The sequence below is a fragment of the Gavialis gangeticus genome, unplaced genomic scaffold (assembly GCF_001723915.1).
Source record: "Gavialis gangeticus isolate Ggan-Ray unplaced genomic scaffold, GavGan_comp1, whole genome shotgun sequence".
Classification (NCBI taxonomy): Eukaryota; Metazoa; Chordata; order Crocodylia; family Gavialidae; genus Gavialis; species Gavialis gangeticus.
In genome coordinates, this window is record NW_017729032.1 from 158,266,570 (window position 1) to 158,281,293 (window position 14,724).

General features: G+C 42.3%; 1 protein-coding gene across 1 annotated transcript in view; it reads left to right on the forward strand.

Moving 5' to 3' along the window:
- Positions 1-14,724, forward strand: part of RP2 (retinitis pigmentosa 2 (X-linked recessive)) — a 28,940-nt gene that overhangs the window by 11,778 nt on the left and 2,438 nt on the right. Inside the window, exons 2-4 of the mRNA XM_019525098.1 lie at positions 7,420-8,085; positions 10,842-10,956; positions 13,701-13,786. Coding sequence (XP_019380643.1) covers positions 7,420-8,085; positions 10,842-10,956; positions 13,701-13,786 — 867 coding nt within the window. The remainder of the gene's footprint in view (positions 1-7,419; positions 8,086-10,841; positions 10,957-13,700; positions 13,787-14,724) is intronic.

Here is a 14,724-nt window from a genome sequence, read left to right on the forward strand (position 1 = left end):
CTGGAACCAGCTTCCCAGGGAAGTGGTCCTTGCCCCTACCTTGGGCAAATTCAAGAGGAGGTTGGATGATCACCTGTCTGGGGTCTTGTGAACCCAGCATTCATTCCTGCCTGTGGCAGGGGGTCAGGCTAGGTGATCTGTTCAGGTCCCTCCTGACCCTAGCTACTATGAAACTCATGCTATTATACTGATCCAACTGACTGCAAGCATCTGAGATCCTTCTTTTTGAGCAGTAAGCTTTTTTTATTTTATTTTATTTTATATGGCCTATATTCATATTTATTTTTTATCAGGTGTCAGTGAGTTCATGTCAGTATCTAGATTTTGATTCACAGACTGATTCCATAACAGTTTTGCCTTTAAATATTTTAGGGCTAGCACTTCTATTGTTTTCCAGTTTACTGGATCCCTGTTCCTAGATTGGGAAAAGTATCCATTTGAGCCTGAATTTCAGCTGACACCATGATTTTGAGATATGATAAAACAGTTCTTTAGACATCTAGAAGAGCCTTTTGACCAAATCAGCCTGCTTCTAATATTATTACCTGTTTCATATTGAACTGCTCTGATCGTTGAATATTACCCTATTCCCTGAGTTGTTTGGGACAGTAGTTCTCTGACCTTTATATTATAATCTCTAGTTAATGATACATGGAGCACCCCTTCCATAAACCTTCCTTGAGGGGTTTTCTTGTCTTGGTGGCACCAATGAAAATGTGAGTGTTTCACAGACCTATCAAATGCACGTATATGAGTGCCACATAACTGTTGCATATGTCTTGCATTGGGGTTGGAGTCTTGTTTCATAAAGCTCTAAGGACTTTGTCTGCTATTGAACAGATAATTATCAGGGGAATATTGTTCTCACTGCCATAGCTACAGCCTACACACTTAATGAGAGAGACTAATCGTGATACATAGTTTGGCATACTCCTCTTTGGAACGCGTATACAATTGGCCTATACAGGCATCCTTGTTATGGCTTGCCAAGTGTCCATTAACATGGAAATATTAAAATGTATTCAATTAAAGCACATCCATTGCATCCTTCACACTTTCTTTGTATGGATTATTTAAATCTACTACCATATTTACCAAAAACAAAGATACTTCTCAATTTAAAACATTTTAAATTTGTTATAATTTTCCACGTATAGAATCTAATTATTGGGAGGTGGTCTTAAATTTGTCCCCCTCATTGCTGCAGCAAGGGGAGGTAGGGAGGTCTAGCAGCCTGGCCTTCCTGCTGCCTGCCCCTGCTCCCCTCCCATCCCCCACTCTGGGTCCTGGAGCAGTGGTGGCACTGATTCTGTCAGGCCCTGGTCCCACTCCAGTCTTGGGCTCAGAGCATTTGTTTGTTCCGACCCCTGCCTGGCCTAGCAACTGGCAGCTCCAGACTGGACCCTGGAACCTGGCTGGAGCTGCCACTATTGCAGCATCCACCTGCCCCCTCCCCCTCACCTTCTTGTACTGGAATCCAAGAGATGGGTGTGGTGGTGGGGGGAAATGTCTTCATATTGGGTTTCAGTAAATACAGTACTTGAAGCTGTATGTGACTGAAGCAAGAATTTGTTCCTTATAGTTCCTTTTAAGCTGTATTTGCATAGAATGTGAAGGTTTTCAACCTTTTTTTTCAGTTGTGGATGCCTAAAAAATGTAGAATGGAGGTGTAGATCCCTTTGAATTATAAGTGTGAGTATTTACATACTTTAGATAGATCATAGTTATCTTTCACAGACCCCTTAAACACAGTCTGCAGACCACAGCTTGAAAACCACTGACAGAATACTTCAGCCCTTCACCTTGGAACTCTTCACCCCTTTTTTTGTGGGGGGAGTGGGATGCTTTTACTTCCTGATAAACAGTGAGAATATGCAGAAGCTTCTCCAAGGGGAGAGGCTGTGCACACTAATGACTAAGACAGTTACTTCTGCATCTTCGTGATCCTTTTCTTCCTTATGCCTCCAGACCCCTCCAGATGATGTTTTTCTAGTGTTACAAAACTTGTCTTTGTGGGGGGATCTGTCCCTAATCAGCCCCTTCTTCTTGCATTGGAGGCAAGGCTGAAGGATCTCCCTGCAAGCCACCATAGAAATTGGTAGGGGGTGTAGACCCTGCTGCTTGTTTATCTTCTGTCTCTCCTTCCCCTTGCTTTTGGGGAGGAGAGCAGAGCACTGGGATTGTGGAGGGTTGGAAACTTGGCCAGATGTTGCATTTGTCATTGGGACAGAATAATTGCATATACAAAATACTTGCTCCCCAGTGTGTGACTAGGTTGCAGTACTGCTGAGAAGGACCCGGAGGTTACAGAAGACCAGGGGTGGGCAATTATTTTGGGCAGAGGGCTGCTTACTGAGTTTTGGCAAGCCATCGAGGGCCGCATGACAGGCAGCCCAGGGCAGATTAATATTAATTTTCTAAATCTTTTAGGGGCCCCACAGGCCAGATAGAATGGCCTGGCGGGCCGCATTTTGTCCCTCCTCAGTAGACCATAAGCTGCATATGAGCCAGCAGTGTGCTTTTGTTGCCAAAAAGCTAACAACATATTGGGCTGCATTAACGGAAGTGTCAGCTTGTAATCCCAGAAGTGCCTGGATCCACAGGTAGACAGAGACAGTGCTCTGCCACAACATAGCAATATTAAATAACCTCTCTCTACAGGCCTTGCCTTAATTCTCCTCCCTCGTTAGCTTCCTGCTGGCAAAAGTAGTACAAAAGGCATCTTACAGTGGCATGTGCTTAACTTGCTAGAAATTCCCATCTCATAGAGTTGCTCGCTGACATGATCTAATATGTGCTTGGATGCAAAGGATGGGGAGACCTGTTGGCATAGCTCTTAAAAATCCCTGTTTAGATATTGAAATGTTATGGATGAAATTCTCATTTGTTTCACCCTATTGGATGATTGACCTATGACACTTCTGCTCTTGGTGTAGAACCCAGGGTACAAACGAGTAAGTCAAGTGTGTAAGGCTGAATTTTAAGTCTGTGTATCCCTTCTCTCCCTACCTAGCTTTATTTGCTGTTGAATAGGTAACTACTGCTAAGTTGTTGCCAGGTTCAAGATGGATTTGACCATTTAATTTTAATTGGTTAGTGATAGTTGTGTTCAACAGCTGCTAAATCATGGTTGCTGCTAAATCAAAACCTGTTGGACCTCGCATCAGAAAGTTGAGCGGTGAGGAAACTGAATTATGCATGAGCCTCTGCTGAATGGCCTAATGTTTTCATTAGTGTGTGTATTCCAGACTGACTTTTTTTTTTAACATTGCTTGGTCAGCACTTCTGAATATCTAACTTCCTGCTGTTACAAAAATCTTTTATAACAGGAGAGTTGTGAAAATTTCCTAAACTTTGCTTTTTGCATGTGGCAGCATTTTGTAGTCTTACAGCTTCTCCTGTGTAGCTTGCATGTAAGTTTTCTTTTTAGAGAAACTTCAGATATCTGCAGTAGTAACCCTTTTTAAAGATAACTTAGAAAAATCGGGAATTTTTTTTAACCATTTAACATAAATTTTAGCTTTTGCTAGAATACTTTCCATCTGAGGTTTATTTTAAACTTTTTTTTAATATAGTTTTTCCTCCCACAAAACTACTTGTGTACAGAAAGCATTCATTTTAATTGCTAATACACTTGTTCTCCAGGCTGCCTTCCAAGATGCTGAAATTTCTGCATGGGCAAAAGCTAATCTTTGTCATAATAAAAATTCTGTGCAGGATGTTTCCACTTATCCTAGTTTGAGTAAAGCTAATTTTCTGTCTATATGGGGGTTTTTTGCTCTGCAATATTTCTGTAATAGGAATTGACATATTTCTCAGGGCCGTGACAAAATAAAATCAAGTTTAATTAAAGTCACAACAATGTTCTATGGCTGTATGGTTCTTGTATTTTAAGATTCCTACATTTAAGAAGCACAGCTAGGCACTCAAGTCAGGAAATGTGTAAACTGTTCGTTCAGTTGTAACATATACAGAAGGCTGCCTGATCATGACTAAGTGATTGAGATGCATTTCCTGTAAGTTCCTATCAGCTGATGCCAGTGTATAACTAATAGGTCAGTCAGCTATCACACGCTTGTAAAAGACCTGTGTGAAACTAGAAGAGAAAAGAGTATATTGAAGTGTGTATTTTCACACAATTTAATGAAGTTTCAGAACAGACCAAAATAACAGAAGTTCTGAAAGCTATTTTTTTTGGTAAGCCAATTTATGGACATAGGCTCAGGGTAAATAGCAGAAGTCAAAACTTCCATCTTCCCATTTTTAGGAGAAGCATCTCTTTTGTTACTACATGCTCTATTTTAAGCAATAATATTTTTCTCCTGAAGTGACCCAGAATATTTTATGTGATGTCATTTGATGGATTAACATGGTCTTGATTACTTCTCTCAATGAATCTTGCAAGTCCTTTGCTGCCCTCTAGTGCACCTAAAATAATATTCTTACCAAACCTGCCCAGAATTTTAAATTTGAAACTGTAACATGCAGTACATCATAGTGTGTCCCCTGCTTCTGCACTGCATCCATCATGGTCATCTCTTCTCATACCTTTTTCATGTTTTTCTTTGGTTGCAGTAGTAGTGGGCAGACTGGCGTTGTGCATTTGGGGAAAAAAATTCTGAGATGGGTCTCTCTGGTATAGGTCAGGGGTGTCAAACATCTGGCCCACAGGCCAGATCTGCAAAGCTACAGGCCACTGGCAGTTGGGGGACATGGTTTTGGGGTTACAGGGAGTGGCCTACTGCAGAATTTTTAGACATGGTGATTTGGGATCAGGAGGGTGAGTGAGGGCTGACATAGCTCAGGTTACCGTCTGGCCACTTTGCCCATAGTCACCACTGCATCCCCAGCCCTGCCTGTGTGTGCTGTAACTGGAGCTGTTGCTACCGTGTACTCTGTACCAGAGCTGCCACCCTGGCCTGAAATGCTTGTCATCAGGTGGGAGCTGGAACTGCTGCTGTCAGACCCACTCAGTGTCCTGAGCTGGATTTGGCCCACAAGGAGCCCTGCAATCCAGATCCAGCCTTGGCCAGGTGGCGAGTTTGACATCCCTAGTCTTCATCTGTTTCTTTCCCAATGAAAGGGCTTTCCTGACCTATAGAATTACTGTAATGTAAATGTGCAGAAGTCAGCTAGGCTAGTTGGTAATGCTTCCATACCATTGTGGCAAGGATCAAGGTATGATTTGCCTTGTTCATTTCCACTCCTTTGGCTTCTCTAGGAGGCTGTGTGGGGTCTGCGCAGCTAAATGTGTAGCTGCTGGTCAGCTAAATGGGTCTCCTGGTACAAAGCTCTGTGCAAATAGAATACAATCCTTGCCCTGAAGGGCTTGTAGTAACGCTGTTCTGAAAGTAAGGCTATTCTTGTTGTAGAGTGGCCTTTCTTACAGCCTGGCAGTATGATTTAAAACAGGAAACTTATGGCTCATGGAGTCATTGTATCTGGACCAAAGATATGGGGCTTTGGTGGCATGCAGTGGCAGGGAGCTTCAGCTGTGCATGCTCTATCCCATGCTGTCATGTGAACATGTACCAGTTATGACTGCCTCTAACTCGGGAGCTTATTCCTGGCTTACAAAATCTGGACAACTTGTTGCTTCTCCTTTAAGTACTATAAACATACTTCTTAGTGGCTGTTTAAAACTCCATCTAACTAACTTTTTCCCTCTAGGGTTTTTGTTTGTTTACACATAAGGAAATAATTTTTTCTTTATTCATCACAAAGACTTTCAATAATTTGATAGTGCCTAGTCAGGGTAAATCATTCAAACTGTCCAAATAAGAAGGTTGGAGTGGGGGAGAAGGATACTCTGCAAAACACATTTGTGAGTTTTAGGCTTGCTCACATCCATTGCATTCTTGCTAACATTTTCTATGTAACCTTGTGTCCATTTTTAGAGTATTACTGTTGGAGGGTCAGAAAATGGGATTTATTAGTCATAAATCTGATCATGCGAGTCTCACCCTCTTATTGGCTTTAGAAAATTCTCCAAGGCTGTCAAATTGACCTGGTTTTACGGGGGCAGAAAATAGCAGTTTTCTGAAGTCGTCTTGCATATGTAAGACTGTATGTATAATGTTAGATATCTCTGTGTTAGGTGTTGTAAGATGCTATCTTAATGTGCTCACAGAAAAGGGCAGAGTTGAAGCTGTTTTGGAAAATGTTAATATTCTTATTTCTTCCAAACTGAATATTTTGCGTAGAACGTAGTATAGTGCAGGACTTAGAACCCTTTTTGCTACTGGATGCAGGAGCTTGTGGCTCTGCAGGTTGCAAATATTCACCCCCGGGAATGTCCAAGATGTCTGGACTTAATTTTTCTGCAGATACCTGTGTTGAAGAGGGGCTGGGTAAGCACAGGCAGGGAGGGCTGCGGAGGGGTTGGGTGGCTCAGCACAGCTGCCTTTGCCCAAACCTGTGCTAGACTGAGTTAAGTCGCATCTTCTTGGACCACATTCAAACCCAGAGGCCTACAGGTGGTTGACCCCTGGTAGTATGCTTTTTCCATTTGCTCACTCTCTCTACTCAAGCTCTCTTCTAAAGAATAAATTATGGCTGACTATTCAGTTATTTTTATTGTGTAAGAAGTCCTGTCTGCAGAGATCAACAGGTTTCTAATATTTGGTTTTTTGTTTTTTTTTTTATATAGGGTGGACAGGTGACCTTGCATAGCAGTGTTTGGTTTCAGTGTCAATTAAAGCAAGATATAGAGCAGGGTAAATGAAAGTTGCTAGTGCGTGGCCACTATAATGGCAGTTACTTCAAGAATACCAGAGCATATATTAACCTAGGAAGAGGGCCATGCCTTATGTTGCAAATCTGCTCAGTAATATTACAGTCTGGAAAGGCAACTTGTTAACAAGCTTTACAAAGGCTCATCTTATACATAGCTCTTTTTTTTTTTATGAGTATTAGGGGAGAGGTGGGCAAGATAATGACCAAGAAAGATGACAAGGTCAGAGACGGCAACCTAGGGTTTTCAGAGGATGTTAGTCATTCATTGCTAATAACTTGTATCACAGCAGGATGTGGGAGTCCATTGTACAAAAATATCATGAGATGAGACCTTTTCTGAAAGACCTAACAGTTTCTTTCACAAATGGAAGGGAAGGAGAGGTAACTATTTTAATTTTAGATGAAAAACTCATTTGCAGGCTGTTGTAGATTTGTGCAGGGTGTCTGACTGAGCATTGGCCAGGAATTGAAACCAGTAATCTTTTCTCAGGGTACTAACTAAAAGATCATCTTGAACAAAATCTGAGACACAGGTCTCTTCTCAATATGCGAGTCCTGAACAATTCTGTGACACTTCAGTCTCTTGCTATTGAAGCTAACTAGTGTGGGAGAGGGAGGTTTTTAATACCAACTACTATGTTATTCTTTATAAAGCTAAATTAACTTTTTTTTTTTAATTTCTAGGTTGATCCGAAAGACTATACGTTTTCTGGACTTAAAGATGAAACTGTGGGCCGCTTACCTGGAAAAGTTGCAGGACAACAATTTGTCCTTCAAGAGTGTGAGAACTGTAACATCTACATCTTTGATCATTCTGCTACCATCACTATTGATGACTGTACAAACTGCCGAATCTTTTTAGGACCCATAAAAGGCAGTGTGTTTTTCCGTGACTGCAAAGACTGCAAGTGCATAGTGGCCTGCCAACAGTTTCGCACCCGGGACTGCAGAAAGTTGGAGGTGTTCTTGTGCTGTGCTACCCAACCCATTATTGAGTCTTCCACAGGCATGAAATTTGGCTGTTTCCAGTTCTACTATCCGGAGCTGGCTTTACAGTTCAAAGATGCAGGCCTTAGTATCTTCAATAACACGTGGAGCAACATCCATGACTTCACACCTGTGTCAGGAGAAAACAATTGGAGTCTTCTGCCTGAAGATGCTGCAGTTCAGGATTTTGTCCCTCTGCCAACTTCTGAAGAATTGAAAGGAGTCAGAATTTCTACAGATGCCACAAGGAGCATCATTCCAATAACTAGGGGACAAAGGCAGAAGAGCAGTGATGAATCATGTTTGGCAGTATTGTTTGCTGGTGACTACACAACAGCAAATGCCAGAAAGTTAATTGATGAAGTAAGCAACCATTTTCTGTCTGCTGTAGCTTGAACTTTAGTAAGCTTTGCATTTCCTGCAATATCAGATAAACTAAATTGGGAAGTTAGTGTCTTGCTTCTGAATGTCTACTAACACATTTTTTAGGATGTAGTTTTGCTTCATTGGAAACATTTTGAAACTTGGCAACCTTATATTTTGCATACGTTCATTTTTTTACAGATTTAGGTGCTTATGACTGTCCCAGGAGAGCAGGAGTTCAGTTTATTCAGTACATCACTGATAATTGGGTTTTGAGATCTATGTGCATGTACCCCAGTTGCCCTGTGGGTATGAACAGACCTCTCACTTAAGGCAGTTCTGATTTGTCCCATGTTTTGACTCTGATCAAAGGGGTCTGACACAGCCCTTTACACACGTTGTAGTTTGAGCTGGAACTACACAGCAGTTGTCCTGGGGCAAAGTACTAGCACAATTTTATCTTGCATGCCTCACGAGTACTTAAGTGGGACAAAAGGTTTATAAGTCCATAGGATCCCAAGACAAAGGGCTTGCTCCCCAGCAAATTCAGTGCCTGTTTTTTTACCCTAAGTTTTTTGTTTGTTTATTTGTTTTTGTTTGTTCCCCCCAGTAGGTGCAGCAGAGTGAAAATGCTAGTACGTCAGTCTCACTATGCAGCCTATGTTACGTACATTATCAGCAGCAAAGGCAGGATCCTGATAGAACAGCTGAATGCTTCATTATGCATATTGTTAGGACAGTGCTCCTCTCCAAACTCCATATGCATGGAAGATAAATGTAAAAGTAAATCCCACTTTTATTAGGTAAATTCCTTATCCTTTTGTTTTTGATTTAAAAAAAAAAAATTAAATCTGGCTTGCATTGTAAGAAGAGGCAGCAAGTTATCTATAGTGCCAGTGGAGGGAGAAATGTGTGAGCTAGGCTTCATCTCTGTGGGTACCTATACACAAGCAGTAAGGCTGCTTTGATGCACTATAATCAAGTCTGCTGGAACGTGGTAATTACCACACTCTAGCAGACTCCAGCATATTGTGTATCAGTGTCCCCACGCTTAAAAATGATGGTGAGGGTGCTTTAACTAAAGCTCATTTGATGAGCTTTAGTTAAAGTGCCCCCAAGGCCGCTTTTGAGCATGGGTATGCTGATGCATGAGACACTCAGGTGCTTTTAATTAAGAGCAGCTCTTGGGGCCACTCTGATTAAAGCGCACACAGAGATACCTGACCTGAAGACATGCTTATCTGACCTTCCAGTTATATCTTAATGTTATGTATCTCTTTTAGTGGAAAGTTTTTTTTTTTGTTTTGTTTTGGTTTTTATAGAAAAATCATGTTTCCCCTACAAGAAAATTGCTACCCAAGAAAAGAATTTGTGAGGAGTTCATGGAACGGCAGGTTGTGGGAGAACAGTGACGCACCAAAACAAGATATTGCTTAAACCAGCGTTTCTCAGCTGCTGGCCTGTGGGCAGATCTGGTCTGTAGTGCTGTGTCATCCAGCCTGCAGGGAGGTGGTGGGGTGGTGGCACCAAATTTACAGACCTCTGGAAAGCCCCACACCCTATATGTATGGATGTGCATAGGGCTGGGCAGGAGTGGTGTGGGGCCCCAGGACCTAACCGTGGTGTAGGGGCTCAGGAAGGGGCAGTGTAGTCTCCCAGAGTCTACTCCTGGAATGCTGGGGCAGGAGCAGGTGGTGCTGGGCCCCAGGGCCTGATCCCAGGCTTGTGGGAGGGGAGGGGTGGTGTTGAGCCTCAGGGTCCAGTGCTGAGGCATGAAGCTTGATCTAGCTCGTGTACTAGCCCCATGTCACTCATCTGGCCTGTTGGGCCAAAAGCTGAGCACCACTGGTTTAAACTATTCCTCAAAGATGACTGATTCTTTTCCATCCAGTGTTGAAATACTGGAACTCTTGGACTCCTTTTTGTAGTCCTTCTTAATATAAGATGCCAGTTATGACTTCTGCTGGAAATGTGGGTTTGGTAACTGCTTCCTGACTCCTTGTGGTAGTAAAATGAAGCAGTAGGAGGAGGCAGGTCCATGAGCTAGGTTTATTGCTCAAAGGGAAACTTGCTGACTTTTAAAGGCAATGAATACCTGTTTCCAGTTAGTTTTTAGCATCTGCTTGTACCCAGGCAGACAAGGTTCTTTAGGTAGATGTGATATCTCTTACTAGACCAACTAAATAGTTGGGAAAAATTGTTCTTTGCAAGCTTTTGGGCACAAACATGCTTCTTCACACATAGGGAGAGTTTGCTGGTGTTTTGTGTGCTCTCCTGGGTAGAACAGAAGCCAATATGCAAAATGACTCTACTCAGCACGCATAAAGTCAAAGTCTTGCAGCCTGAAATTAGGGTGGGGAAAAATCACGTTAACAAATAGTTTTGGGTAGAAAAGGCTAGAAGCCAGAATTGGATGAATAGAGTGAGAGGATAAGGAAGTATGAAGGTGAAGAAAGCATTTTGTATTGGAATTTGAGGAAAAATAGCTTGTCACTTTGCTCTAGTGATTTAATTTTCTGAGGGGAATAGTATTGAATATACTACCATATACTTTGGGCTCCAGCTTCAAAAAAAGGCCCTGTATCTGTCCCTATATGTGTAACAACATTAAACATTTTTAATTCAGGCTTGTTTGTTTTTTTTTTTGGTTTTTTTTTTTTTTTGGTTTTTTTTTTTTTTTGGTTTTTTTTTTTTTTTGGTTTTTTTTTTTTTTTGGTTTTTTTTTTTTTTTGGTTTTTTTTTTTTTTTAAAAACAGATGACTGGAAAAGGCTTTGTATTGGTTCAGACTAAGGAAGTTTCAATGAAAGCTGAGGATGCTCAAAGAGTTTTTCAGCAGCGTGTATCTGAATTTATCCCATTGCTTGAAAAAGGTAAAGTTTCTTAATGTTCACTTTTTTTCCCCCCTCCTTGTCAGTCTCTTCTCTCAGACAAAGGCTGAGGAAAGAAGGAAAGAAATTAATTCTCTTGCCCCTTAGACACAGTTGGAGCCCGTTGGAGTGACTACTGTTGGATATATATATATATATAATTTTATTTTGATTAATACTGGCTTCTTGGCCTTTTGGCTTAAATGAAGTTATTTATCTGGTTCTGAAGTGATGAATGAATACTTCCCTGACCCTTGCAGGTAGGCTTTTTGAAGTCTGCATTCTTCCTAGATGATCTAATGCAGCTTGTAGTATATGCAAGCCTCTAACAGACGTAAACACCTTATTTCAGACAACTGAAGAGCATGCTATTAGGGTGTAAACAGACATTGCCTTTGTGCCACCATAAACATTTTTACTAAGGCAAAACAAACGGATATCCATGCCCCTTGTGTCACAAATACTCAAAATTTGGAGCCATGACACAGGTGGTATGATTTTTGTGCTGCTATTTCGCAGCCATTGTTTGTTTGCTTTTAAGGCAAGAAAATGTGGACAACAGCATTTGTGGGGCTTCAGAGGCCTGATTCTGTGCACCCCAAGAATTCCCATTCCTGGGGAGTGTGGGATCAGGCCCCTGAAGTGATGGGAGTCCCTGCCCAGGTTCTCTTGGTGGCGGTTCTTGGGGATGCAGTTGACACTCTCTCTGATGTGGTCCTAGGGAATAACATGATTGATAGTTTTGGCCCTGAGAGCAGAGGTGTGCCATGGAGATTACCCGTGCCGCATTTCTGCAAGCAGGGAACACATCTCTTGGTGTTCCACAAGATCAACAGGTTGGACAAAGCATGTTGCCCATTGTAGCAGGGCACTAAGGTGCCTGCTACTGACAACAGTGGTATGAGCTCAGCTGCCAGTCACCAGGGCAGCACAGGTGCAGGTTGCCGGGGCAACCAGTCTGGTCAGCTGACTAGAAGGGGGCAGGGCCTGGCCTTTATAAACAGCCAGGTTGAGGCCGGAATGTCAGTTTCCCTCTGGCAGCCGAGGAAGGTGGAGCTCTGCTGGAGCAAGCAGGGCAGGCATAGCGGAGAAGCCGGATGGCTTGAGCAGCGTCAGCATGATGGTACTGGGTGGAGAAAACCCTGACAGGGGTAGGGATGAAGGATAGCCAGGTTGGTTTGGAATTTTCGTTATACCCAGGGGCTTTGTGTTTTCTGTTTTTGTTGTTGTGTAACACCGGAGGACCGGGTGAGGCTGTAGGGGTTGGAGGAGGCCTCATGGGAGCTCCCCAGTAGTGTCAGGGTTCCTGGTGCTGGAGAGGGTGCTGTGTTTTGGGGTGTCCCGACCCTGGCCCCAGTGTGGGCAGTTATTGGGAGGAGCCCAGTGTGGTGCAAGACCTAGAAAGGAGGTCTGGAGGCGAGGCACAGCTACGGCCACCTGAGCCTTGATCGCAAGGCGGGACAGGCCCCGGTGTGGGCTGTGGGAATCGCAAGGCGGGACAGGCCTTGGTGGGGCGAGAGCGCAGGAGAAGCTAGGAGGCGCCCGTGAGGGCACAGGCAGACAATGGGGACGAGTCCAGGGACCCGTGAGGGCCTACAGGTGACTGTGGGACTCATGTGCAGCCCAGAGGTTGGAGGGCACTGAGCAACTAGGCAGAGCCAGGATACATCAAGGCACCGTGCCAAGGAAGGTTAGAAAGGCAGCCTCCCTTCAACATATTAACATCAAAGACGTGGCGGGCGAGATAGCGAGGGTGCATAAGACCTGATCTAGCACGGTAGGTAACGGGTGCTAGGGGAGGTCACGGCACCCCTTGGTCCTATCCTGCCACACCCATTGTCCTACAAAGCAGATCAGCTGTGCTCAGACTTTCTAGGTTGAATGACCACTGCTGGAGAACCACCCCCACATGTTATCTTGCATATGAAAATCAGGAGGAAAAAAGCCAGAACTCTGAAGGGCAAACCAGCATAGAATCCCAATTTATTATTAACCATAGTGGTTGGCTATAGTTAAAGTATTTAAAAACAAAGAGAATACATTCACACTTGTATCTGGGTGTTGAAGTATTTCCATTTGTATAAATCCAATACAACCCTAGCAAATGGCTCAACGTAAGTGTATGTTTTAGTTCTAGTAACAGTAACCCAAAATAAGCTCATATTGCTCTTTGTCCTACACTTATAATAGCCATTATGTGAGTGTGTGAACTCTGGCCTTCAGATAAATATTTTTAAACGCATCTGTTTTCATAGAATTTGAAGAGAACCGTATCTAAAGGTGAAATTGGAAAGAGGTCTGTTTAATACTATGTGATAGCTAGCTTGTGCCAAGTTGTACTCCAGGCAAAAATTCCTTCCTGTTCCTAACAGACATCTTCCATCTTGTAAGTTTTTCATCTCAAATTTATAACTTCCTGGTCTTTTTGCAGTGTTCTGTTTTCTGAAGAAATGGAAGTGGAATCTGCCTATACAGTTTTTCTGTATCAGCTCCTTTTCCAACATGGACTGACAATTCTTTTTTTCTTGGACAGCTCTTGTATTTTCACAGCTCAGTTAACCATAGCTTTAATCCTTGTCCAGAATTATGGTGACTGCTTGTGCAAACTTTTTAGGTGCCCATTGGAAAACTTAGGCTTCACAAGGAATGAAGAAAGCTCATGGAATGAAGTTTTTTCATAAATGAAGGATGTTACATTTAAGAGAGCAATCTAAAGCATTTGGAATAAACCTAAAATTGTCTTTTAGGCCCTGTGGTTGCTTTGGAGTTTAATGGGGATGGTGCTGTAGAAAGATGTCGAAGCATTGTAAATGAAGTTTTCAGTGGAACCAAGGTGAGCTACTGCCCTGCTTTCTGTTCTCAAAAAATATTACCATACACTGAATAAGCTTCAGATACGCTACAAAATATGTACACCTTTTCCTTTTGCTAAACATATTGTAGTCAGCAAAACTTGAATGTCCTTACATTTTCGAAATCCTGACATAATTCTGTTTACCCAAAACTCAAATACACTCACTGGCGGGCAATGGGGAACTTCCTTGCTGATGACTTGACTTGTCATTTTAGCTCTAGGAACATAGGATTCTCTTTAAAACTTAACAAAAAAGGTGGTCTTTGTCTTAGTGTAGATAGGCAAGTCCCTTTTGTAACCAAACTATGCTCTAACTCTTACACAATAGGCCTCGTAACAGCTTGGTAGAGAAATAAGACAAGATTGCATCTTTTGAAAATGTTATACTATAAATGTCAAGGTTTTGTTGTGACTGTAAGGGACACACAACATATGCTTTTCAGAGGAGATGCTCCATATGATACAAAAGGAAAGTAGCTGAAAATATTTAAGATGCCAAATGAATAGATTAATACATACTGGGGACATGTACTGAAATGTCTAACACAGCTGGTCATGTTATCTGAAAAAAATGCATCATTGGGCATATGATTGCTCAGTCTTTGGATCATGGGAAGGTGCCATTTTACTGTAGCTGCAAGACCATTTCATCCATTGCTAACAGAGTAATTAGCAAGTATTTGTGCCGTAGCCAAGCCAAAAACCACAATAGACTTGGATCATTGAGACTGGGGATGTGCAGTTCTATTAGACTCATGCTTTCCAGTCTTACTGATCTTACCCCAAAAGGAGAGTCTGTTAAGCTTACTTGTAAATACAGTTTTTTTTGAGCAATGGTGTCTGTAGCTGTGTTTTTGTTGTTTGTTCCCCCCCCAACTCTCCTACCCCCTCTTTTTTTTTTTTTTTTTTTTTTTTTT